We start from the raw sequence: 27409 nt of genomic DNA, 5'->3' as shown, positions 1-27409 counted from the left end.
TTGGACCTGAATCCGAATCGACCTGGGTGAAAATGAATTGCCCGTAAAAATGATTGTAAAACAACGCCAATAACCACGGCAGCAACAGTCGCCGAGAACTGCGTGCAAAATGTCATTAATCATTGTAATTTATATAGCGGGGCCAGCTTCATAAACCATCGACGACTTCGGGGGCCGTTTACAAAATGTTTTCGGTCTTACATATTTATGCATAATTTAACATTATTGTCAATGCAAGCGGGGAAATAAACAAAAAATATTGTATCTTCACTTTTTGACCAATCGATCTGGCCTAGACCTTTTTTATGTAACCGACAAGTGGAGAGGAGAGCAGAACCAAACAGTTCATTGCCACCTGGCTAAAAATAAAGAAGTCAGCAAAAGCCGAAAAGTCGAGCGGCTGCCGGAAAAACATTTTATGCAGAGGAAGAAGAGCCTCCATCTAACCCACGCCAACTTGCTGGTAAATCCATTTGACATATTGCGTCGTCCGCTCGCCCATTTGCCATCCCGCTTGCGCCCCCTGAAACTCTGGTCCATAATCTTATCTAAAACAAAACACTTTCGCGGTATTTTCAAGTCCCCATGTTGGCCGGCGCATAAATCAGGCAGCACCACCGGCACTACCGGCACCACCGGTACCACTGCTGCCACCGCTGACTGATGATGAGCCACACCGCTGACAATAGGTTGTCAAGTGTTGGCTCCTCATCTTCCCGCCACCCACTCGCTTACACGCGGATATTTCCACCGAATGTTGGATCTCCCAAAATGTTTCCTCTACCAGCAGATGGAAAAGTTCACAGATTTTCGTATTCTCCAGCTTGGATTTTAATGTTGATATTATGTTATAATTTAAATTATTTTGATAGAGTTTCGATTGTATGGTAATCTACATGTGTTTAAATGCATTATTAGCTTTGAAAAGCGATGACTAAAACATATTTTTTGATCCTAATCTAGAATAATATTATATTTTAACACATTTCGTTGAATCAGTTAATTTACATAATATAGTTTTAAAGAAAGTATATAAAGTATAATCATCATATTCAAAATAATTTATTTGTTTTTTCCGAAATGAATACAACGAAATGAAAATATTTTATTATATTACATTAAAAACTATAATTCAGTTTCCATAGCAAAATAAATTCTATGTTCCAATTCAGGCCTCGAAAGAGTATTTTAAATTCCGTATAAAGTTCCCCAAAATATACCTTCTATTTCTCGTAAGACTTTGTCCAAGCTGAAAATTCCAACAATAAATTGTTGGTTGCTGTCTAGCCAGAAAAAGCGAGATCGCTCAATAGATTCATTTGTATCCGTGACGTAGCCAGCGGCAAAATGTTTGTGTAAAATTAATTTATCGTATTATGTGCGGAAAGTGATATAATAGTCCGGCCATTTGGTATACTTAGGAATTAACGATGTTGAAATTTCCTTTATTCTATTCATGCCTGATTGCCGTGCCGAATCTATATATCAAGATCTCATGGGATTAAATTGATGCAATTTTCTAAATTTACAAAACAATTTAAACAAGAGATAAAAACTCTGGGACGCTGGAAGAAAAATCTTTGATATGGAAATGCTCCATGGGCCAAGACCAATTTTAACGAGTTCACTTTCCCAAAATTGATCTCAACAAAGGCAACGTTTGTTGATTTTTACGCACTAAACATTTGACAAAGACTTTTGTGGTTTTCTAGAACACCCCCCAAAGTTAAAGGCTTGGCCTTTTGTTGGGGCAGCCGAACAAAATCCTAAATAAATAATAACATAGAAGATTTAGTATTTAAAAAGACAATTAACATGCTGCGGTCAAGAGTCGAGTGACAGTGAAAGTAAGAGCAGTTGGATCGATGCAATGTTGGCCAAACTGTCGGGGCAACTTAATCAACTTCAACGGCCGCAAAAGACGTGAAGTAAATTAAGTTATCAAGAGATGCTGTCGGAAGCTTTTAGCATCCACCACTGGGTCCAGTTCGCTGAGATTTCGGCCGACTTGAGCTTCACTCAACTTCACACCTCGCTCCACGCACTAAATCAGTCGCATAATTGCCGACTGCCCGCCGGGCCAAGTACTCTCCATATATCATCTCGAAAATATGGTATGCACGCCCCCCGTGCAAAGGTTTTTCGTACCGGACTTGGGTTGGGGTTCAGTTCAGGTTCAGTCGCGGGATATGGTCTACTGTCTGCCACTTGCCACTCGGACACCGTTAGTCTCCGCTGCAATTTGTGGCGTCGAGATTCACCCGACTTTTGGAGGTCAACTGGTTGATGAGCCTCGCGAGTTGCCACTGAAGATGCAAGCTGACAGAGTGGAAAATTCACGAAATTTGGCAGTTTCCACTTTGTTTGGACAGTTTCATGTTGGAGCAGTTGTCGCTTCTGTTAGTGGTTTAATGGCCTAGCAATTTGTACGCGTTTTCCCAGAGATTTATGGGTGGAAAGAAAAACAGTTAACAAATAAATAACTTCTAAGTTATAACCATATAAAAATATATATATAATATATAATACTTCATAGTTTACTTCAAAACACAAATAAATATTTAATTTAAAAGCTTTTATTAAAGCCTTTGCTATCTTGTTCTTTTTAAAATCATCGGTTTAATTTCTTACTAATTTGTAGAGATAGTTTCATTCTAGAAGACCTTTCATTCCCTGATATCTTTTGTCAACCTAAGATTTCGTCACCTCATGTGATTTTCAGAAAAGTTTTTAATGTACTCATAATCTTACTATTCCAGCGTATCAAGTGTCAAACAAATTTTTATTTTAACCGATAAAGCTTTACCACTCAAACAGAAGTTTGGCACAATATCCGGAGATTGTACGGCGATCGTGATTTTTGGTGCACTTTGTACAATTTACAGCCCATAAAAGACTCACTCAGTCACTAATAAACACAAATTGCTTTGTTAGTTGCCACTGATTTGGCTTGTGAAAGTCCCAAGTTCGAGGGTGAGAGTGGGTACCCAAAATGAGTAGAGGAGTAGAGAAACCTCCCAGCTCCGTGACCATAAAACTCTTTGCCGACACCCACAACCGAACGGCAGACGCACTCCATCAGAGGAGTCTTATAAAAAGCTCTTTTATTCGGCAATTTCAATCTTATCGCACTCCACTCGCATTATCGCCACCTGATCGAGTCCAAAATCAAATTAACACCTGAGGCAGGGGCAAGACAAGTATGTAAAGTACAACAACGGTGGTGAATTAAATAATTTGTACCCCGGCGAAACAAAATCCACGCTATCTATGCGGCATCTCCAGCTGGCGATGTTTCCCATTGACGATGAGCTCCTCCGATAAGCGAGCGCGTTTTTAATCGCTCTCAAACCGGACCAAAGTTGTACAACAAGTTTGTTTTGTTTTTTTTTTTCTGTTTTGTCCGTGGCTTTATCATTGCCGCAATTTGCTGGCCGCAAGGAAGTCAATGAAAATGAAGCTGTAAATTAATTCGACTGGCCCCAAAAGTTATGCAAATGCCAGGAGGAGCAGGGGCAAAAGCACTGCCACATGATGATCTTCATCAGACTGACCGACCGAACGAACGACTGACTCATTTCCCAGAGGGAGCCCGGCTAATCAGGCCGAGCGGTTAATTAAGGCAAGATTTATGCCCTTAGCCCACTAAAGAATTTATATGCCAAATAATACAATGCTTGGGCCGCCGCATTGCCAAATCAAGTGTCTAACTTAATGATGCCCAACATAAACAGACGAGAGCGAGCTACGGAAAATACGATTTCTTTGGCAGATCGCAGTGCGTGTTACGCAGTTTCGCAGCGTTTTATGAGAACTTTCAACTTGTGGGCGCTTCTATAGGTGGATCACACAAACTAAGTTGAAATGTACATATGTATATTCTATATATATGTATATATCCCTGTGCCGGTGTGCGTGGGCATGTATTATTTCTGATATTCTAAATATTTCATACAGCCATAGGCATTAGTTTATTTGGTTGTTTATGCAGTCCAAGTGGAATGGGTGCTTCGAAAAAAAAAACCAAACAAGAGAGCCCCCGAAATTGAACATAAAACATATTCAAAGTAAACCGAAGGAATATGCGAGTACTGAGGGAGAGGGGGTTTGGGTGGCGTCCACTTTGAAGTTCATCATGGGTGGGGATAGCCACCAAAGCATAGATGTTCATTGGGAGGACAACAAAATTGGTGACTCTGAGAATTTTAAAGATTATCTCCAATATAGACAAATAATGTAAAAAAATCTAAAAACAATATTTTCTATATAACATTTTGTATCATGATAGTTTAGCTATAAAAAACATGGAAAATTTTTAAGGAAACGTTTTACAAGGTCATTGCATCGTTTTTGGATTTTTATATTTAGAAATATATATTATTTTTTTGATGGCAATATAATCGTTAGGTTATATTGAAAATATTATCTTAATATTTTTGACAATCACGAATCAAATTTGAATTTTATGAACCAATTTAAATCGAGAGCTCAGAATATAATTTATTTTGCTTATTTAGGAAGATAATAAATTAATTCAATTGACAAACTTTGTTATCAGAAGGACATAATTAAAATTCTTCATTGGGCGGTTTTCTAACTAATATAAAATATAATATTAGAGGATTTCTCAAAGCCCGATAAAATATCTATCTGTCACTGATTTAATTGATTTCAAATATAATAAAATGATTATGAATTTTGTAATTGTTCTGATTACTTACTGAATTCACTGTTCTCGTCCTGGGTTCCGTTGACGGTTCCATCCCGCATCAGTTGGAGGATGCGGTTCTTGATGTACAGCTGGATCTTGCGGGATGTCCAGGCCAGGTGGGACTGGGGCACCGTGGAGCGCTCGTTGCGGTCCAGATTGCTGATGGGTGTGTTACTGCTACTGCTATTTATGTTTATACTACTCCTAGGGTTGCTCAGTCTTTTCGATTTCGAACCAATGAAATTATTGTCAGCGGGCGACTGTTGCTGCTGCTGCTGATGCTGGTGATGATGATGATTTTGCGTATGGTGGTGGTGGTGCTTCTTCTGCTGCTGCTGATTCTGGTGACGAATGCTGCGTTCGGTACGCGACAGGACGGCCAGATGCGCATTCGGCACCGCCGAGATGACAAATCCCAGCGGCTCCTCCAGCTGATCGGAGTCCTCCGCGCTGGCGAATTGGGGTGTACTTGTTATGGCAGTTAATTGCGTGCTTAGGCTCTGATTAAATTCAGCATTAATACTTTGATTTGTGGTTTGATTTACACTACGTTCACTCACTGCGCTCGGCACTAAACTACTACGACTATGATCACTTTGTAGATAACTATTACTAAACAGATTGCTATTGTTCGGGCTGTTGGATGCGGATGCGTATGTGGATGTGGATGAGTCGGGTGGGTTGGCCATCAGGGGCATCGCAAAGACCAATCCCGGCCAGTCGATGATCAGCGGGAGGAGGGCGCCCAGCAGCGCCAGGGCCCTCCAGTCCAAGCGCAGGTTTCTTCGCATCAAAGATCACCACCTCGGTTTACAGGGGATTTTCGAGCCGTTGTTTTCCGCCCGAATCCGTATGTTTATAATTTTGTGTAAGTCGCTGTTTTCGGTTGTTTATAGTTTGTTTGCCAGTTTATTGGGCCTTCGCCACGCCCTCGGATGTCGTTGAAACATATGAACGCCCCGTTTATGAAATCTTTTACTTTCGTTTCGTTTACGATTTTTTTTTTTTTTTCTTGCTTTTCACTGACTTTGCCGCGTTTAAAGAGTCTCTCTCTGGGCCCGTTTTAAATTAATATCTTTATTCCTCTTTCCAAAGGCAGGAAATTAGGTTATCATATCGTAGACTTGTTTAACACTTTTCAATTGCTGCTGTTGCTGTTGCGGTTGCGGATCTTCATCTTCGTCTTCCCCGCTGATAATGCATCTTATCAACGCCAATGACTTTCTTGTCATGTCAGATATTCCCGCGATAAAATTGGGGAACGTTGAATGAGGCAATCCTGTTGGCCTAAGTTTGATTGGCTAACATTTTTTCGTCGAGCTGCAATGAGAAGAATTTGAAATGAACGAAATTAGTGGATCATGCTTGACTGGTGACTTATAATCAAGTAACAGATTATCTGTATCGTAAAATAACTTATCACTTGACATTCACTTGCTCAGCCTAAAATTTATTGCATTTGGGAATTGGCTTTGAGCATTCCATAGCGAACATTTGCTTCGTGAGTTTGGACTAAGCCAAATTGTACATAAATTCTTCAGCTAAGCGTTTTTAACGCAATTTTTGACATTTTAATTAGCGTTCGGCTATATAAAGACACAACGACGACAAAGTGGCACAGTATATTTATAGACAACGGACTATCAACGGGCCAAAGAAACAATTGTGTCTATAAGAGCGACAAGTGATCGGCAAGAGGTTACATAAAAACTGGCCAAAGGGAGCAGTTACGCAAAGGAAAAACTCGGTGAAAACATCGAAAATGACTTTCCCAACGGAAAAAGAGAGAGGGAAAACCCCCTCAAGACCGGCGGACAGGCGAATTGTTTAAAAATAAAATGGGCAACAAAAACAATTCGTGCAGAAAACTGTGTCGAATTTGAAAATAATCACGCACTAACTGCAGCGGCAGAGTATCTGTATCTATGAGATACTCGCAGGGCAACGGGGCGGCTGAGTGACGTTGCCGGTGCACTTCCACTCGACTGCCGGCTTTTTGGCACGTGTTCAGCAAGCCTACGCAGCAGCATTTTTTATGCAACATTTAAGTGCACCCCGTTTTAATTACCATAAACAACAAAAACAGCAGGAAGAGCAACAAATCCAATTGGCGACCAAACAGTGACAACTCAAAACACAAGACTTCTGTGCCATCAAAATGTTAATTGCTTTTGCGTCCTTCTGTCCAAACTGCCTGCGAAGTTATGCAATGTGTTGACTTTGAGTTAAATTTATAATACCGTATAATTTCAAAACCGCCTAAGACCCTAAGACCATCCCAAACAGTTAAGAGCCCTCCAGATCGTAAAAAAAAAAACGGAATTTCCATGCCAGCAGAGTTATAAAAACAAAGAAACACGATGAATCAGTGAAACCCAATATTATATGTGTAATATAAAAATCAGCAAAATTCTTCAAATTTTCATCAGCTCCGCGGAGATCAAGGTATATATATTCAAACCTTTACCTCTTGCCAACTTTAATGCCTTTCACCCAAATAAAACTTCTGTATAAAAAGAATATGTGGCACAGCAGGCAAAATGTGTGCCAAGCCAGCCGCAGATTCGGTCTCAAGGCGTTGTTTATGTTTTTTTTTCAGTAGTAGAATTTATGTGGAATTCTGTAAGGGCAACCACATCAACCCAAGCAGCGGCAAAAAAAAGAAGATAAAACCCCCCAAAAAGGGAAGCGTGTCTTGACACATGCCGAAAGTAGTAAAAATAGCCATGAAAGGAAAAAAAATCTAAATATGTAGATGAAATATAAAAATCACACCTATGGCTGGTAGGGCCAAAATAAAAACCAATGTATCTGCTTTTTACGACTTGAGACCATCGGTTCATCTGTCATTCATAAGCCTCCGCAATTCAACAAATTATGAGAAGCATAAAAAAATAATGAAATCTTTTGTTTTTTTTCCCCCCCGATGAGATTAATTCCCCAAAACGACGCGTAATAAGTAAATATACCCATAATCGAAGGCAATATTTAATCAGAGTCCAAACTTGATTACTGTGATTGCTCTGGCAAATTATTAGCCCCAAAACAAAAGCGAAAGTCCAATAACCACTGAGCACCCATATATACCAGTATGAAAAGGCAAAGAACTCTTTGAGTTCACTTAACACTTGTCATTCGAGTAAATTCGGATCCGTTATAAAACTTGAAATTCACTTAACCCAAATTTAAGTGGCAATCTTCGGTGGCAGTCGTCTAATCAAATAAATGTCCAAATCACAAAAAAACGGCGAGTCAACCAAAAGCCCAAAAAACTCAAAGAAAATGTATAATAAATGAATGGCCAGAGACGTGTGGCGGCATCTTTGGTCAGCGAATGAATTAATTTTATAATAAAAGCGATCTTCAATGCTGTACAATGGGTGTAAATGAGGTATTTTTGAATACAAAACTAATACATACAAAAATTTGTTGATAATTTAGTTGTTTATTAAAAAGGATCTTCAATGCTACAATGGTAAAAGGATTTTTGTTTAAAATTTGTTGATAATTTAGTGGTTTATGGTTTCAATGTAAAATTGTTTAAACTATAATTTATTGTAAAAAAATATAGTTGACAAATTAAGAATGTAAAAAAACCAAAAAGGATTCGGGTAAAAATATAATTTTTTAAATAATGAATCAAATTTTATTCATGAAAGCAACCCATTGTCTGGCGTGAATGGCATCTTGTTTGAAACATAAAAATATAAAATTAAACAGCTTGACAACAAGTCACCAAAGTCGCAGAGCAAAAAGGCACAGTAAAAAATTTAAATTAGTTACTCCAGCTATGAGTTTCCATTTGGTTTGGGAAGCCACTGAAATCGAAGCTAGGCCTAGTCATTGAACTGAAATGGCAGTCGCTCCACAAACTGATTAGCAAATTTCGTTATGTTTTGCTTTGCTTTGTTTTTTTTTCTGCGGCATTTCGAGCAACGCCAAAATTTATGCGTTTGAAATGCGTTTGACATTTGCGCTAGCCGCCGTTTTAATGGCGCCGCTGACAGATGGGCTTTAGGTTGAGGCAGTTGGAAAGTATCTGGCGGATCGCCTGGACGGCGATAAATCTAAGCCGAGCTGCGCAACTTAATTAGTTCATGTCAGACGCTTGGCTACCCCAACAAAAAATACAAAGGGAAAACAACGCTCTTTGGACATTTATTACAACCAAAAATGTCAGACATATGTAAATTTTATTAGATTCCGTTGTGGTTTTTGCTAATATGCAAATGATTCACGCAGTTTGCCAGTCCAACAAAATTTTAAATAATTTATTATAACAGGTGAATAAAAATTTTCATAGCCTAATAAAATAAATATCCGATGACATTAGCATAAAGTTTATGTTTTATATATATTTGATTTTGTTAACAAAGAAAAACAACTACCACAACCAGTTTAAGCGTTTGAAAGTGAAGGTTTCTTGTTTTTGAAGTCTTTTTATTTTTGCTCATTTAACTATATTTAACTTTTTATTTTGTTTTCCTATGATTTATATATTTGTTTTCAGATGCCGAGCTAATTCGCAATATTTATTACCAGAATCTATTACCCAGAAAACCATTTAGTAATGTCGTATCTCATTCTTCTTGCGGTTGGCAGTAAAAAACACTGCCAAAAACCACAAATTCCCAGACTCTTCACTTACATGTGCAATTTATTCATGGCTTGTGGTCTCGGTTTTTGCCCAACTTAAGTTTGGGCAATAAAATAAATTAGGCCCAAGAATAAACAAAACATTGTCGTGTTGCAACAATTTGAGTTAATTTTTTTCCCCTACTATGAAAAAGTATTTCATTGCCAAACTGAAAGCGAAAAGAATTTAACAAATATACAAAGATAGCTAGATGAGTTTAACAATGAAATTCTAGTTCAAGAGAAGATAAATTTATATTGCTTTTCCCCGCTAAGTGTCTGACGTTCATTGTCGTGTTGACACTTGTCACAAGATTGAACGAGAATAAATATACTTGTTTTCATACGTACTTTTGTGTATTATGGAATGCTTAGCAAAAGATTGATGTGCGGTGGCATTCCTGACAACTGCCTTATAGATGAATATCTATCAGAGTGCAAACAAGGCGATGCATTTGGCTGTGGATTATTGTCGCTGATCTGGTTCCCTTTGGATCTACAAACTCTTTGGATGGAGGCATCCCCGCCCCCCAATCGACTCCCGTGTTTACAAAACAATTAATTTTCTTTGGAAAAACAAGAAACGCGGCGAACGGGGGGAAATGAAAAAGATACCGAAACATAACTCAGGCAGCCAGCCAAATGCACTAATCGATGTGCACTTCATTTGTATGGAAACGGGCATAAGATACTTGAAGGCATCACTGTTAGATACTTGCCAACAATCTACGGGGAAAGCACTGCCGCCAGGGAAAAGTACGAGTAAAAAACCTGAGCGCACAAAGGCAGCGCTTTTGTGTAATCGATTTGAACCGGAAGCAATTGGGTTGCCGCAGTCTCAGCGGCAGCGGCAGCGGGAAAAATCCTCTCAAGATGCAGCTATTTTAAATATTTAGTGCACGAGACAGACGAGGGCAGAATCAGAGATATACGCACACAATCCGAAAGCGATTCAATCACATGCGGCGATGCTAACAACAAAGCAAATATCGGTCGCCAGATATATTGACAGCATAGTGGGAAAGTTGAGTCGCCAGCGAATTGCACACAACATCCAGGGTAAGAATTACAAAATGAGTTCTAAGATTTTAAAATTAAAATTGTAACTGATTATATCAATACTAAGAGCCAGTTTAAATTAAAGTATTTAACTTTTAATTGTTTCTTAATCCGTTGAAAGGCATACATGTATATATATAAAAGTAAAATAAAATAATAAACAATCTGATTTAATATAATAGGAATTAAGAAAACCAGACAGTGTTATTCATTTCAACTCTATTTCAACATAATAGAATTTATTTATGATAATATGCTGTGGTACAAAATTATTTCAGAAGAATTATAATCTTATTCATTTTGTGCGTAAGCATTCTAGTAGTCTTTAGATATTTCAAGAATTATTGTATATTAATATTCTAGGACCCAATATCATAATTTAAGTAGAAAATATTTAAAGAATTTAGTCAGAAAATTATGTTCCCGAAAAAAATTCAATCTGTCATGAATCAAGACTATGTTTCTATTTTTCTATTAATCAGTTTCTAAACGACATTTGCGGAAGAATGTAAACAATTTTAGTTGGTTTCTTGGTTTATTTTTATTTATTAATGTTATATCTGTCAACAAATGGATTTTAACGGAAGTACCTAAGAAATTTTTCGTCAAAATTCACATTCATGTATCCCACTTAAAAATTTATCTCTTGGCTTTACTAACACTCTTGCCCACTGGCAGACTCATCTCCCACACATTTTCGCACATTTATTGTAGTCTAATTAAAAGTCACGCACTTTACGTGCGAAAATTAAAAGTAAAAAAAAACACCACTCTAAAATAAATTCAACACAAAACGACGAAAATCAAAGACAACGCGACGTATTAGTAATGTGACAAACAGACAGCCAAGCACAACAACACCAACAACAGCAACAATTGCGTCTAGGATATTTTTAAAATGCGTCAAACAACCCAAAAAAAAAGTCAACCGCCAAAAAAAAAAAAAAACAAAAACCTGAGTAAAATACGCGACGATTTTCTCGTTTTCATTTAGGTGTTTTGTTGCCTTTTTTTTAACTGAGGGGTGTACCTAAAGTTGTTGCCATGTGTGATCGTGTGTGTGTGTGTATGTGTGTGTCTCTAAATGTATGCCGCACATTATGTGGTCTAGTGTTCACGCTTCATTAAAACAAACGCTGCATTTTTACTGAGTTTCCCGCATTTTTCTTTCTTCTTTCCCCGGTTTATTTTATTGTATTTCCCTTTTTTCGCTGTTATGGTCGACATTTCATTCCGAGTATTATGCGCCACTTTTGGCCAAAAGAAAAACAAACCGCAAAACTATTTACGCACGACCGTAAAACATTTTTCTTTTGCATGCGATAAGCTTTATCTAGGAATTATGATTGTTGTATTTCAAACGTTGCCTTTACCGGCCCATCAATCAAGCACAATTTGTAAATGTGTCACAGAACCAAGCAAAATGTTACCCAACACACGCGTTTCAGAACTAAACTTGATAATTGGCTGGCTTTACGACATCTCAAGTCCAAAGGCAAACACGCCAGTCTCCGGGGTGAAATCGGTATAAAAATTCCGAACTGAACGTTTTTTACTACCGAAAATTGAATTTCCATTAAAATCAATTTGAGACTGCCCATACTATTTATTTAATCATTTTTACTTTTTGTGAGTGAACAAATGTATGGCATCAACTAACGATTGGCTTTTCACTAAGTAAATTATCATTGACGTAGACAAAAACATATTTGTGGGGCTACTAAAAAATTAATCAATTAATTTCTTTGCCCTCGAGTAGTCTTCGTTTTTTGGCTAATGAAATTGTGACGTGAGAACTTAAGTAAAAGCGAAAACATTTATTAGATCAATTACATAAAAATGTACTATACGGTGGAGAAAATAAAGAAAGGTCATAAAATTCACCTTGAAATATTAAAATATCAAATTTTGACATTGACTCCATATTTCTAATACTTTAACGGTTGTAAAAAAACTTTAAGCAATTTCAAATATATAATATTGAAACATGTATGTATGTTGTCCAAATTGTATATCTAAATTTAAAAAATGTTTAAGTATTTTTCAGGCAAAATATCAAAATTTAATAAAAAAAATTAAATCTGTTATTTTATCCCTTTCTTAAATATTATATAATGTTGTTATGTAGATAAAAGTAAAAAACTTTTGAAACTCAAAAAAATGTAATTTATTTAAATAAATTTAAAAGGCATATAACATATATTTTATTTAAAAGGAATCTGAAAAATTATTTTAAAAATGCTATAGAAACACCGAACAGTTAATAGGTTCTATAAATAATCTGCGGACTTGAGTTAGGCACTCGTTGCTGCCATTAATTAAGAAGGATATCACCTTCAACACATTCTCTATTCACAATTCATTCAGCTTTATTCTTTATCTCGATCCCCACATTTTGTAGTTTGTCTTTCGGTCGGCTGTCCAAACTATGATCCGCCATGTGATTAGCAGTTGTTGAACCCGACGCACACATGCGTCCCCTTTGGCGCGACAATAACGCAAATTCGCACACAGATACGCCGCACAAATCAGCAGCAGGGACAAGAACAACAACTCAGCTTAGATAATAGCGCACAGTGTTAGATAATAGTCGACGCCGCCAATTTATAGGACAAAAAACTGCACGCGCAGAGCAGACACAAAAAAAAAAAACATTATAGAAAAAAAGTTTGCGAAATTAGATTAAAAGCGCCTGCGTGCGTTTGCAAATAAAGATACGCACAATTTGCAGATACAGATACAGATACATTTGCAGACAGCGATAAAGATTCGCAAATGTGGATGCTTTTTGCAAAAAACTATAAATAATCCCAAAGTGTGTGTGATTAAATTTATACAAAATTTCGCTTCTATAGAGTGGGGGTTCTCCTAAGGTCGTTTGCTTTCACAAGTTTGCAAAAAAATATTTTGCCATTTTTTTTGTTTGCCTTTCTTACTGTTTATTTGGGCCAGATTAAAATGGAAAAGTACTTGGAAAAGCTCAGTTGCCATTAAGCCGTAAATCACATTTAATTTGTTTATACTAAATTCATTCAGATTACGGTTGCAGTGATATTCTTAAAAGGTGTTGAAATCTAATCGAATATCAATTAAATTTAACTCAATTAGCATCCGAATACTAGAAGATTTGTTTTTTTTCTCATTTGCTTTTGTACGCTATTTGTTTGTTTGAAATGAATTTATTTCACATTTACACAATTTGTTATTTAATTACTTTCACCCATGGGACATTTAAATACACTTATTACTCGGCTCGCTGCCAAGTGGAAAATGATTTCAATTTATTTTAAAACATACCAAATATTTAGCCACAGTTCCACAAACTCAGGGCACGAATATATTTTAATAAAATTAAGAGTAAGGGCAAAAAATGTATTTCTATTTATGAATTTCGGTATTTCCAAACATCAAATCCAATAATATATATATAAATTTTCTTCTCAGCTCGACAATCTTGAAAACGTTTATTAATTAGTGGCTTACGAACAGCGGCACTAAAGTCAAAAAGTGAGAGAAGTATTTTGCAACATTTGAGGAAATATTCCAAGGAACAACAAACTTACTAAAAAAGAACTTATGTAACAGCATTGAAACAGAAGAAAAGTACGCACCTTATTTTTATGTTTGTTTGCTTTTTTCAGTTTTACGATTCTTTTTGGACGCGTTGTATTTTTCGTTGGATTTTAAGAGAGTTACACTTTGCACACTTCAAAACTTATGGCAACAGCAATTGAACATTTTCATAAATTTTTTTGATTTCTCTTTTTTTTCAAAAACACAACACTAACCATATATATTTTTGATATATTTTCTCCTCTTCGAACTGGTCGTTAATTAAACGATTTTAGCGGCCTTTTCAAATTGTAACGACTCTCTTGGCCAGCAATACTTGGATACCGAAATGAACTTTTCTGTTTCAAATTGGCTATCCGTTGAGATTATTGTTTCGATCTCCTTTGGACGCGATTTCACATAAAACCGGAACATTGAGTACGGCAAAAAGACGCGATTTCGGACGCGATCACGATATTGTTTGGGCTCGACGATTAGATGGTTAGGATATGCCAGATAAATGGGATGGTTCGAAAAATTCGAAAACGCTGCGGATGGCGGATGTCGGATGCGATTGCGGATAAGCGGACTTCGAGTGCTACTGCGACTGCGGACGCTCCGCTCACTGTGTGTTCCCAAAGCGTGCTAGTCAGAGACTGAAAAACTGAGCAGAGACCCTGTCGATGGGGCGACGCTTCGTGCGTTCATGCCGAGCACTGTTGCTGCTTTCGCGGCAGCGCGAACGAGAGAGAGAGTGTGCGGCGGGGGAGTGAGAGAGAGAGTGAGAGCGAATCAGGTAAAAGAATGGTCAACTGTAGCCAATGGCACTATATACGGCCAAGGGTCCTAAGTGTTAGCATCGTTTGGTCTGTTTGTGATTCCCAATTCATCCTTCTGATCTCACGAAATTATGGCTCAAGTCAATGAAACTCTGCTAATTTAGTGATTCATTAATTACCAATATTTCTAAGAACTTCAACAATTTTTAACACTTGAGCAAGATATATTTATTTTGGTTAATTATTTATTTCTTAGTAAATTAATACATGTGAAGAAAGTTTTATTTTAATTTTTTTTTTCGTATATAAAAAAAGACATAATCGACTTAAAAATGTTATTTGTGAACTACTTCGTTTACTAATTCAATCAAATTTGGAAAAAATGTATTAAATAATATTACAATACACATTTTGCTTACCTTTTTCCCAAGGAAGATCATCTTCGAAATATAGCTCAAATCAGCATCAGTTTTATTCGAACACTTTTTTCGACTCAGTTTTGGCTCATAAAAGTAAATTTATAAATTTTAATTAAATTACAAATTAAAATTATATCTTAGCCACAAAGAATTATAAGAACATATTTTTCTACATATAAATTTTAAATATTTATAATCCAACAATTTTTGAAAGGATATAACATTTTACGCTTGAAGTTAGGCTACATATTTTATAGCACACAAATGAATACCGGGTATCTAATAGTTTCAAAACTAAGTTACTAAGTTATTTTTTGTTTGATATGAAATAATTTTATAAATGCAGGTCAGTGCATTGGTAATTAAAACTCAACTTGAGGTATCATTCTAGCTTCTTAAATATATTTATAAAAAATGCATTTATAGTTAAAGCTAGATCCCATGATTAATAAATAGCATTTAACAAATTAGTGTGGCAATTGTGGTTTTGTTTTCAGATTTGGCGGTATTCGGCACTTTTAAATCAACAGTCCCAGTGATAGATCCCCATCACGTGCCAGTTTTCAACCTGACAGTGTGAGCGTTGAGATTGCATTCGTTTTTCCCTGGTTGTATTTGTGCGGATTGTTTTTGGTGATTGGCTGGCGGTTGTGCTTTTTGGCATGTAGACATTTTCCAGTGCATTGTTTTGTATTTCGCCAGCGAGCGTTGATTTGCACAAATACCAATTAACTAACGGCCCAAAGTGCAGCGATGAACGTCACTTAATGGCCAGCATTACGAGGCTTATTATCACCTGTGAATCAGTTGCGTGGGGGAGTCAACAAATAGGAGGTGCTAATCAAAGCGATTCGATGGTATTGATAAGCTATAAACTTTGACCAGCTCATTTGCCTATCGTTGCAATAAACCAACGATAAATCACAAATTCTATTTGTGGTCACCATAACCTCTGACTAATTTTAAGTGTTGACCAAAATGGGACAACACATTCAGCCAGAAAAAGCAGCCCACGTCAAATGAAAGTTAATTCAGCTATGCGCGAATTTCTTTGAATAAAATTTATCTTATCTATTAGATGGCGCTTATAAAAAAAAAATCACATGGCTGAAAATATACGTATGAATGTATGTACATTGAACTTGACAGTGGCTGAGGCAGTACAAGAACTGCAAAAATATTACGGGGGAATCGCCAACGTCATTCTTGATGAGTTTGTCATTTAGTGGGTGTTGCAGGTGGTAAACACTGGTTGGCTACCGATAAGCAGAGCGATAAAACAAAGACTTTAATTGTATTTGACGTCGAAAAATAAACTTTGTTGTTCAAAAAATTATATCAGTTACGAGAATGTCCGGTTTTTATTTATGTCATATATTTTTTTCTACAATTATATTACATTTTAAAAACAAATTAAACTTTTGGTAACTTGTATAACCTTTTTATAGTGAGCTTTTAATTATTGTACATTTATGATTAAAGAATGAAAAATGATCCGTTTCTGAATTTCCAATAAGTAATATAGTAAATACAGGTTTTAGATTTTAACAAGAAAGGAAAGCTAACTTCGGGCGGAGCCGAAGTTGAAATACCCTTGCAGAATATTCTGCAAATTATATTCTCCAAAATCATTCATAATGCATTCTTAATACTCATAAAAAATCCCAATTTCCTAACTTTAAAAACACTAAAGTTATGGCATTTCCAATCGTTCAGTTATATGGCAGTTATAGAATATAGTCGGCCGATCCTTATGAAATTTGATATGTCGGATTGATTAGGCAAAAATAAAACCCATAGAAAATCCCAACTTCCTAACTTAACAAACACCAAAGTTATGGCATTTCCGATCAATCAGTTATATGGCAGCTATAAGATATAGTCGGCCGATCCTTATGAAATTTGGTACGTCTGATTGATTGGCCAAATATAAAACCCATAGAAAATCCCAACTTCCTAACTTTACAAACACCAAAGTTATGGCATTTCCGATCAATCAGTTATATGGCAGCTATAAGATATAGTCGGCCGATCCTTATGAAATTTGGTACGTCGGATTGATTGGCCAAATATAAAACCCATAGAAAATCCCAACTTCCTAACTTTACAAACACCAAAGTTATGGCATTTCCGATCAATCAGTTATATGGCAGCTATAAGATATAGTCGGCCGATCCTTATGAAATTTGGTACGTCGGATTGATTGGCCAAATATAAAACCCATAGAAAATCCCAACTTCCTAACTTTACAAACACCAAAGTTATGGCATTTCCGATCAATCAGTTATATGGCAGCTATAAGATATAGTCGGCCGATCCTTATGAAATTTGGTACGTCGGATTGATTGGCCAAATATAAAACCCATAGAAAGTCCCAACTTCCTAACCTAACAAACAGCAGAGTTATGGCATTTCCGATCAATCAGTTATATGGCAGCTATAGGATATAGTCGGCCGATCCCGGCCGTTCCGACTTATATACTGCGTGCAAAGGAAAGAAGGGTGTGTGCAAAGTTTCAATTCGATATCTTTAAAACTGAGAGACTAGTTCGCGTAGAAACAGACAGACGGACAGACAGACGGACAGACGGACAGACGGACAGACGGACAGACGGACATGGCTATATCAACTCAGGAGGTGATCCTGATCAAGAATATATATACTTTATAGGGTCGGAGATGTCTCCTTCACTGCGTTGCACACTTTTGACCAAAATTATAATACCCTCTGCAAGGGTATAAAAACCCAAAACAAAAATATTAAGAATGTTTGCATATAGTTGCCGCTTTGGTTAAATGGTACTAGTTTTTGCCAAAAGAACTCACCCTGCCTTACCCTATTTGTAAAACTTGAAACTTCAAATTTATTTTGAAATGCTTGCACATAAGTGGCCTAAGTGATTTTGGCAGGCCACAAAAAGGGCTGCCCCCGAAACAATTAACTCAATTAACCGGAATGACAACATTTTGTGCCCGAGAATTTGACGCCTGTGAAAGGAGGAAGCACATGCCAAATATCCCAATTCCTGGTTGCCCCTATAAATAACCCCTGACAGGGCGAAACTCCCCCGCAGTTTTAGAAAGCAACCTTTTGACTGTCGATCTGCCTTCGGCTCTTTCTACATTTTCCCCTGCTTCCCCATTGTCCTTCGGTATGCAGTCAGACAATTAAAATGATTAATTATGCGCAGGAGCAGCGGCAGCAGCAGGACATTTTCGGGGTAATGACTTAATTAATCCGGCAGTCGAGTGTTCCAGCCTAATGTGCTCGCCTCAACGACCTCTGACCCTTTTTCCGCGTAAACCGTACAAGTATTAGTCAAGAAGGCAAGATGTTAGATTAATTAAAAACCGTGGCCGACCGAAAATGTGGCAAGTGATGCCCGTTGAGGTGTTTAAGTAGTTCCAATCCCTGGGCAGCTGCTTTTGGGGCAACCCCCACCGCTCGACTGATCCTCAAAAAACCTGACTTCCAGTCTTTTACACCTTGAGTCGATCGCACGCGTTTCCCGAGCGATTAAAAACGCGCCGGCAATCCACCTCAAGGTTGGCGGCTTTTTCTTGTTCACAGAATCGTATTTAGATTGCTATCAGTGCGATATTCAATTACAGAATATATATTGTCATGTCCACTGTCAGCCAACATGATTTCGCAGTGTGGTAGCGAATAATATCCGACGTTATTTCGCGTATCAATTGATAGGAGATCACCAATCAAACTCGCATTTAGTCAATAAAGTAATTTTGGTGAGGAATTCCGTCACCAAGCATTAACAACCATTAGGCTTCCATTAGTCGTAGCCGACTTATATCGCGAGTGGATCGATCTGGCCGCAATAATTTATGTTAATAAAATTGTAATAGTCGCCTGTCAGCAAATGGCGACGAACAAGCAGCCAGCAGCCGACACACAGACTGACAGAAAGTCAATTCAATGCGAATCGAATCGAATCGATTCGAATCAATTAAAAACAAATCTCAAACTGATTGTGTCGCCAAAGGCTGTCTTTTGTCTTTAGCCAAGTGACCAGCAACAAGACGGCTGCTGATACGAAAACATGTTAACCCCCAGCATAAAAAAGAGCTATCTCCTTATAGTGATTAAAGCTTTTTAAAATACTTTTTTATAGCAAATGCAAATTTTTAATTTTAAAAAGGTGTTTAATACTTTTTACATGATTTTAAAAGATTTAATTAAGCAATGGTAGCACATAAGTTTATTTAAATTGACAATCAAACATAGATATCAAACTAATGTCTTAGTTGTAATTGAATACTTAAAATCTCTTCTAAAAGAAACATTAACATGCAGTTAAACCCAAATTTGCTTTAAGAATCCTATAAAACTTTCGAATACTTCTTTGACTTCAACTAATTCCAAACCAATTTTTATCTAAAATTTATAAGCACTTGTTTCCTATACAATAACATTGACATATATTTTATGAATAAATTTAAAACAGTACCTAATTATAAAATTAAACCTAGCTTTAATAATAAGTAAAACACTTTTTAATAGAGTATTATGGCAATTAATATAAATTTTTAATTGTTGAATAAATAAAAAAATATTAATTATAAAGCAAATGATTGATAGTCAATTCCTCTAGTCCATTATTTGTAAAATAAATAAATAATTTAATTGATTAATCAGCCGATTATGATGGACTTTTTCTGTCACAACAATGTATATTATAAGAATATATATATTATATCTTTCCGCGGGTTAAGGCCTATGCAAATTATGATTACCGTGAAATGCTGTCGTCGCCACCAAGTCGATTGTGGGTGGGGTTGGGGTCGGAATATATGGATTACGGAATGGAGACCTGAGTGAGAAATGCCCAGCTGGGTGATCGATTATGGTGGAAGTTGCTGCGGTGGTCGCTAATCACAATAATTGATTTGTAAATATTTTGATTTAGATCGCAATGCTAATTATGATGGCAGCCACTGCCGCCATAAATTATGAGTGCACTATCCAAATGGGCCTTGAGTCTTCACGCAGATCTATCGGAACAGAAATTAATCATAATTCCCGCCACACACGGAAATACGTACGGCTCTTTGTTTCTGCCTTTTTTAAATATCAGTGTAATTTTTCTATCCAATTCTGGTATTTTCTACTGCCTGTTATAACAATTATTTCGCAGCTCTGGATAAGTCCTTACTACCCAGGGAATTCGAAACCAATCTAAATCTAGTTAACCGAAAGAACTACCCTTTTTGTGGCAGATCTATAATTCTGGGCAGGCGTTTCACTTGACAGTTTTAAACATGTTGCAAAACTACTACAACTAAATTTTTTACCCCTCGTGTTGGGTACCTAAGCATTTCTCAGTTTTGTAAGTCACACTGAAATTGTAAGACTAAATTCGTAGTAAGCATTTAATTACAATGCCAGTACTGGAAATGTTTATTGTTATGGACAACGTCTACCGTGGACTGCGACGCTGCTTCGGTCCAGAAAAGTATTTGGTTTTTGAACAAGTCCTTGGAGGATCTTTAGTTTTCTTTCTTTTAATAGTCAGACTGGAGCATCTAACATGCCAGCTCATTATGCACTGAAAAAATTGGTCAAACGACGTCGCAGAATTCTGAAGAGCAAACGAAACTTGCGCAGGAATCGGTTTCCCATTAGCGAAGAGTGTGCGGATTCCTCGGGACTAAAGGAGTATCTTGCCAGGTGGCAATTCCCTCCTCCGACGACCTTGACCCGTGAACCTGCCCCTATTACTCCCTCAAAAGATCTGTCGCATCGCCGGCGACTCCAAAACCGACCATGGATGTTGAATGCCCGCCAGGTGCTACAAATTCAATGGGGAGGTTGGTGGCAGAGGTGCTGGCCCACTCTCATGACGGCCAGTATGCAGGTGAGTTGGTTGTAAACGATGCAGCAGTTTAAGAAGTATATTTCATCCAAACAACCTTAAAGATTGGCTGCGGATCTTCGGTGCTTTGCCACTCACTATTGGGACTATACGACAAGGAGGATGAAGATCCACCAATCGTGCTGCTCCTGTGTTACTTGGGGCAGGCCCTGAAAAAGGTATAATATTACTTATGAATCCAAATATAGATTATTATAATCATTCATTAGATTGGCAAGCGAGCTGACTTGGCCATTAGCAGTAATGGTCATGGGCCCACTTATATCTCCACTTCACCCGCCATGGAATTGATCGACATCCACGACCTATTTCAGCAAATTAACAATGCCTTGATAGACTATCTCCTCAGGGTCGGGGACTCCAGTAGCGAGCCAACGGAATAGAATATCTTTGAAAAAACCAAAACAAATTATGAATACTTGGACACCATAAACTCAAAGAAGGCGTCTCGCCTTTGGGCAACTGTGCCTTTGTGCACTACAAATAACATGTATTTTAAATTATTAATAGTCCAATGAAAATAAACAGACTTTTAGATAGAACATTTATTTAAAATTTATTAAATTCAAATCTGAACTTTTCAAAAGAATGTTTAACAAATATTAAGTATCAACATTAATTAAAGATGTTTTAGTCCAATGGAAATAAACAGACTTTTATATAGAGCATTTATTTAACAGTAAAGTATTTGTATTTTAAATCTGAACTTTTTAAAAGAATGTTCAACTAATATTAAGTATAAAAATTAATTAAATTTGTTTTACCGTGGGTAAAATCCAATTTTTTCTTCTAAATAATTCAGTGATGTAAGCACAGGGTGATTTTGGGTGTTAAAAACTTTATGATATGCCTCATAATATCGCTATTAGATTCTTATCTCAAGCAATTTCATTCCAGTGCAGTTCTCTGATTTGAAAATGTTTCTCTCCGCCAATGCACTTTGAATTTAGTGGACACTTCGAGCCTCAGGGTGTGGCTGGCTACATAAAGAAGTCTGGCTAGGACTTGGCTGATAGATGGAATCACCGGGAAGAACCAGTTACAACTTATGATCTACCAGTTGGGCACTAAATCTGTACTCTATATTGGCGGCAGGTGCTTCGACTGTTGGTTTCTGCACCCAATATATAGTTTCCATTTTTTGGATTGTGGTAAGTAAAAGATACATGAGTCAATTGGATGGCGCCTTCGAAGGGGGCAATGAATGTCATCATCAAGTGGCCCGAATCGCTGAAGAATTATGGGGGCGACACATGCAATGGTCGTCGGGTGATCAGATTTGGCCGGGATCCGAGATGCCGAGATCCGAGATCGGAGATCGGAGTGGTTATGCTCTGCATTCCTTGGCGCGGGTGCTTACCACATGACGATGACAGCCAAATGAACCTCATTTGGTTCGCCAAAATATTTATGCATCGTTCGCATTGACTTTGATTTCACTGCAGTTTCTTTCGGGCTTGCGGCATTCGGTCTTTGGGCCACGCCCAGAGATTTGGCAAGCTTTATTTATGGTTTCCATGAATCAAAAGAAATCTGTCAAACAAGTTTATGACACTTTTTTGCGCCCTCCCCCAGCCCCGCCCTCTCCATGGGGTTTCGGCAAGCCGTTGACATTTTAATTTGGCAGCCATCGATGGCAATTTAATAAATTTGCTGCCTGATTTTAATTGGGTTCGTCTGGAGAAGTGTTGAGCAATTGATAGTATGATCTGGTCTGGGCCGAACTGAAGGGCACCTTGGGCATAGACGAGACCCTGAACTAGGTAATGGCATTGAGATAGTTGTGGGGTAAATTTAAGGGACTATTTTTGGATTAGGACTAGGGGTGTTACCTTTAAATCACCGAAAACATGGGAGTTTTCTGTTTGGGGGAAAGTGCACGAGCCTAATTCCGAAATTAATGTACATATATATAGCTCAACCTTTGATGGTTAAAAGGTTGAAAGTCAAACAACTTTCTGTATTAGAAGTAATATAATCATCATATTTTATACGTATTTTTTCGATGTTAGCTAAATTTAAAAATGGCACCATTTAATAATTATATAACTCATTTTATAAGAAGAATTGATTGTCCTAGTCTTCAAATTAATGTTCATAACATTATAGATAAATTTCAACGTCACATTTTAAAGGAAATCAAATACAATAAAATATCAACGGTAGAGATCACTTCAGATATAAACAAAAACTAAGTAGAAAACTGTGATACAAGAAAAGCTAGATTCACTGAATCGTATAGAACCATTAAGAAGATGGTCACTGCGATTTCATCAATATCTATCAACCTTTTTAGAAAACAACCTTTCCATCTTATCTTACCAAATTCAAATTTGGAAAAGCTTCTTGTCTTTGGGCTGCTGGAAGAGATTCTTCCACCGGCTCTCCCACAATCAGTCAAGCTGTCCCATAAGAATGTCGGAGACACTCAATAGATCGCCGTCTTCCACAATCTACATAAATGTGAGCAATTTTTATTGTGCCTGCCAACGAAATCGATATCGATATCGCGGCTATTAACCAAATCAGTGGAACGGCTATCTATCGCCATGCATGAGATAAATTTATGTAACTTTGCGGCAATAACAATTAATAAAATTAGAAGAAAGACTCGTTGAGGTCCATAGTTGGTGGCCAGAGCTCAGGTTACTCTCTAAGCCCGGCCCCTCGAAAAATTGGTATCAGAACTTAATCAAAGCCGATACTAACAAAAGAGTATCGAAAAAGAAGTTCTCTTTTATTTTGTGCACTGGTAAAAACTTTTGAATTTGTGGGTATTTTAAAGCAAGGATAAATAATGTATTATCAAATATATCAATATTCAAATTTGTATATTACAAAACTAAAGAAACGCTGCTTACCATGCAGAATATCAAATGAACTTAAGAATGCAAAGTCAATTGAGTTTAGACTTTATACCTAAGATTGAAGCTCTGAAATTTAAATATATAATTGTTAAAGTAATTTAAATAAATCATATACATACGTTACAAAAATCTATGATTTATATATTTGGTTTAAAATATCATGATCCCAGTATCCATTTGTCTTGTTTTTCGTATTTGTTTTTGTGTTTTTTCGATGGGTTATGAAGCATCAAGCGCCGCTCGTAAAGTTGGCCAAAACCGGCCGGTGGCCAACAGATGGACCGTTAACGCAGCCAAGATCACAAAGAGAGAGAGATAGAGAAAGAGAGAGCCTGATCGGAGATCTAGGCAGATCCCGAGTCTAGACTGGTAATCCTTCGGAGATCTTGTCCGGCGATAAACTTGGCTCTGCGTCTGATTAGAGCGGCCTAATGTGACAGCCGCGCGTCGTTCCAGTTCCCTGGGAGTGTTTTTTGGTCACCTTAACTGTAGTTTGAGTGATGTAATTGGAGCGGCCTCTATGCTTCTATTGGTGACCGCTGGCAGTTGGCCAGTTTGCCAGTTGCCTGGTTTCCTGGGCTCCCATAAATCACGATGTTAGAGGGGCCTCCGAACTTGCTACACCAAAAGAAAAACCGGCTTGGTCGGCATCCTTGGCCAAGACCACTTGGCACCCTTTTTTTTGTTGGTCTTTTCCGGAGGTGATGCATCAGCTCCCAGAAGTTGCGATCCCCCCGCGAGTCCCGCATGTTCCATTGAGATTTATGTGTGACAGGCAGCGCCTCTTGAACGGATTGCGTGTGGTCCCCGTCCCCTCTTATATTTCTGTACATTTCCATTATTTTGGGGTTCTGTTTATTTTTTTTTAATTACAACTCAATGAACTTCGAGTGAACTGGCGCAACAGGTGGGCCCCTTTCTCTCACCTGGCACAAAGTGTTCTTAAACTGATTGAGCCGCCCATCAAGCATTGACATTGAACTTTTTATTTGATCAGCCAGTGATATCATCAAAAAAAGGTTCCAGCGAAATCAAAAATCTTATTTCGTATCTGGCCCCTCTCAGGGATTTTTTTTTTGTTTTTGGATGTCGGCTCGTATATCAATTTCAATTTTACCGTTAAATGATGCGGCAAACCCAAACAATGTGCTCTGTGGCAACCCAACCCCCTTGAAAATATTACCTAATCGCACGGCCTAAAGACCCAAAAGACCCAACCCAAATCGGATAGGAATCGTCTGCATCTTCGCATCACGGAGAAAAACATATACTAATATAATATTCTTGTACCAATATATCAGACATATTTAGATTTAAATGAGATGAAACATATATAGATTTTTAATAGTAGCTTTTATTGTTTATACATTAATCAAATAAAAAAATAATATGAGCGGGTAAAGTTAAGGAAAATATATTTGCATTAAGAAGTTTTATCTTTGAAACAAAATAAGTTAAATATAAAATTCACAAACATTATCATTTTTTTTAATAGCGAACCATTTTGGAGATATTTTTTATTGTGCATATTCAGTTCTTGCGAAAACATTTTAAATGCCAGACTAATTAACCAGTAAAGGGAAACAACCGCATGAATTATGAAGGAAAAAACCCTTGGGCCTGGCGCTAACCAAAATATTTCGAACAACTGCGCTTTTTTTCGGGACTTGTGAACGCTAATTGAAACGACTTTATTACGACCAGAAGAAAGGTGGAGCAGGAAAACCAAATACGCATTGCGATTTAAACGACTTTATTACTACCAAAAGAAGACCAAAATATTGTGTATTTATATCGATCGTTTTGCGGGTTTGTGGGTTCTGGTTTGCCCTTGGGCCGTTTTACAAACCAAGGCCCGTCGAAGGCGTCAACACAAACATTTTTATGTGCCAACGGATCTTTTGGACCATCGGATCCTCTTTCGAATCGCTTGGCGCCCGGGTTGACGGTCACTTCTTTTACAACTTTCGCAGGAAATGGATTGGAAAAGGAAAAAGGAAACACAATGCGCCGCTTAAAATTGAAACTAATAATTTACGAGCTCATAACTGCTGAGTAAACGAAACCAGCTGAAAAAGCTGGTCCTCAAGGCGAGGGCGACTCTTAGGCGACTCGCGGCCAAAGATCGAATTTGTGGAGCAAAACCCCAAAGTGTCAACTATCCTGGGTTACGAACTTCACCTGAATCGAACCAAGGAAAAGATGGAAAGGGATAGACTGCGTCTAGGGTTTCGCGCGACAGCGGAAAATCAAGTGAAATTGATATTTTCCGTTTCGAAAACAGATGGAACCGCCAAGAACAGAGAACATTTCTATTGAATTTCGAAGAGGCGGGGAAGTGCAACAGGTTTTCTCAGATCATTTTATCGTCTTTCAATGGGGACATTTGTTTTCCCATAAAATATTTCGACATTTTTATTGATTTCTAGTTGCATTTTTGTCATATTTCATGCCTGCCGCGCCGCTGCAGTCAAATGAGTCACTGGAATTCTGGACTTTTGACGGTCAATAAGTTTATTTGTTATGGTTTTTGCGTAGACCGAGACGCGTCACAAGCGGATTTTGGGCATGCCCAATAAAAATCCCCAATAGTTTGGAGCCAAATATGCACTTTTGCGTCAAGAGCTCACCGCAGAATTTCACGTCGGCAGGATTTTTAATTAGTTTCTAGAAACGTTTCCAACGAATCTGTGTGGTCTTAGGCACGTAGTCCCCTTTTCAAGTGACTCAAATTTGCCCAAACTCAATAATTTGATTACAAATTCATATTGTCAGTTATGCGGAAATAATTCTGAAAAAAACCCTCTCAGGTGTGACGATATCTTAGTCATATTTGAACTTTCGACGTATTTAGATAATACAATATTTTTTCGTGTATTTGTTAAATTAGGTATAATCATAAAGAAAAACGAGGACGGAAGCTAACTTCGGCAAGCCGAAGTTTTAATACCCTTGCAGACTTTGCCGAAATTGCTAAAACTGAAAAAGTAGCGAAAGGAATAAGGTATACATAAATAAACTAGATTTGCATCGTTTAATGTCAATTGCTTTTATACTGCAAAAATGTCATATAAAAATAAAAAAAAGGGATACTTTCGCAGCCTTTAACTATTTTTCCTACGGAAGCTATAAGAAATAGACGTCCGATCGGCAAGCGCTTTTACCCTAATCCAGATATGCGTAAATAAATAAGACTTTGAAAAATGTATGTCAATAGCTTATACACTGCGCGAAATATTCTAAAAATATGAAATTTTGACCGATTTCACCGTATTGTTCCTATGGGAGCTATAGGATATAGACGTCCGATCAGCACGCGCTTTTACCTTGATGAAGGAATGCATAAAAAATTCGATTTGAAAATGTACAGCAATAGCTTTTACACATCGCGAAATATTCTGAAAACATCAAATTTGGACCGATTTTACCCTATTGTTCCTATGGGAGCTATAGGATATAGACGTCCGATCGCCACGCGCTTTTACCCTGATCAAGG

The 27409-nt window shown here is 37.4% G+C and overlaps 2 protein-coding genes across 2 annotated transcripts in view; one reads left to right on the top strand and one right to left on the bottom strand.

Moving 5' to 3' along the window:
• The window catches only part of LOC108039607 (rho GTPase-activating protein gacF), a 47489-nt gene extending 32893 nt beyond the window's left edge, over positions 1-14596 (bottom strand). Inside the window, 2 exon segments of the mRNA XM_017116663.2 lie at positions 4722-6031; positions 14017-14596. Coding sequence (XP_016972152.2) covers positions 4722-5502 — 781 coding nt within the window. The 5' untranslated portion in view covers positions 5503-6031; positions 14017-14596.
• A 5839-nt stretch (positions 14597-20435) lies between these two features.
• LOC108039600 lies at positions 20436-21588 on the top strand. Its single transcript, XM_017116655.2, has 4 exons — positions 20436-20626; positions 20683-21028; positions 21091-21204; positions 21256-21588. Exons 1-4 carry the CDS (start codon positions 20553-20555, stop codon positions 21427-21429), a joined length of 708 nt encoding a protein of 235 aa, XP_016972144.2. The 5' UTR covers positions 20436-20552; the 3' UTR covers positions 21430-21588.
• The last annotated feature ends 5821 nt before the right edge of the window (positions 21589-27409 follow it).

The sequence above is a fragment of the Drosophila rhopaloa genome, unplaced genomic scaffold, assembly GCF_018152115.1.
Source record: "Drosophila rhopaloa isolate 14029-0021.01 unplaced genomic scaffold, ASM1815211v1 contig_178, whole genome shotgun sequence".
In the NCBI taxonomy this organism is placed as follows: domain Eukaryota; kingdom Metazoa; phylum Arthropoda; class Insecta; order Diptera; family Drosophilidae; genus Drosophila; species Drosophila rhopaloa.
This window is presented reverse-complemented; position numbering and strand designations above follow the sequence as displayed.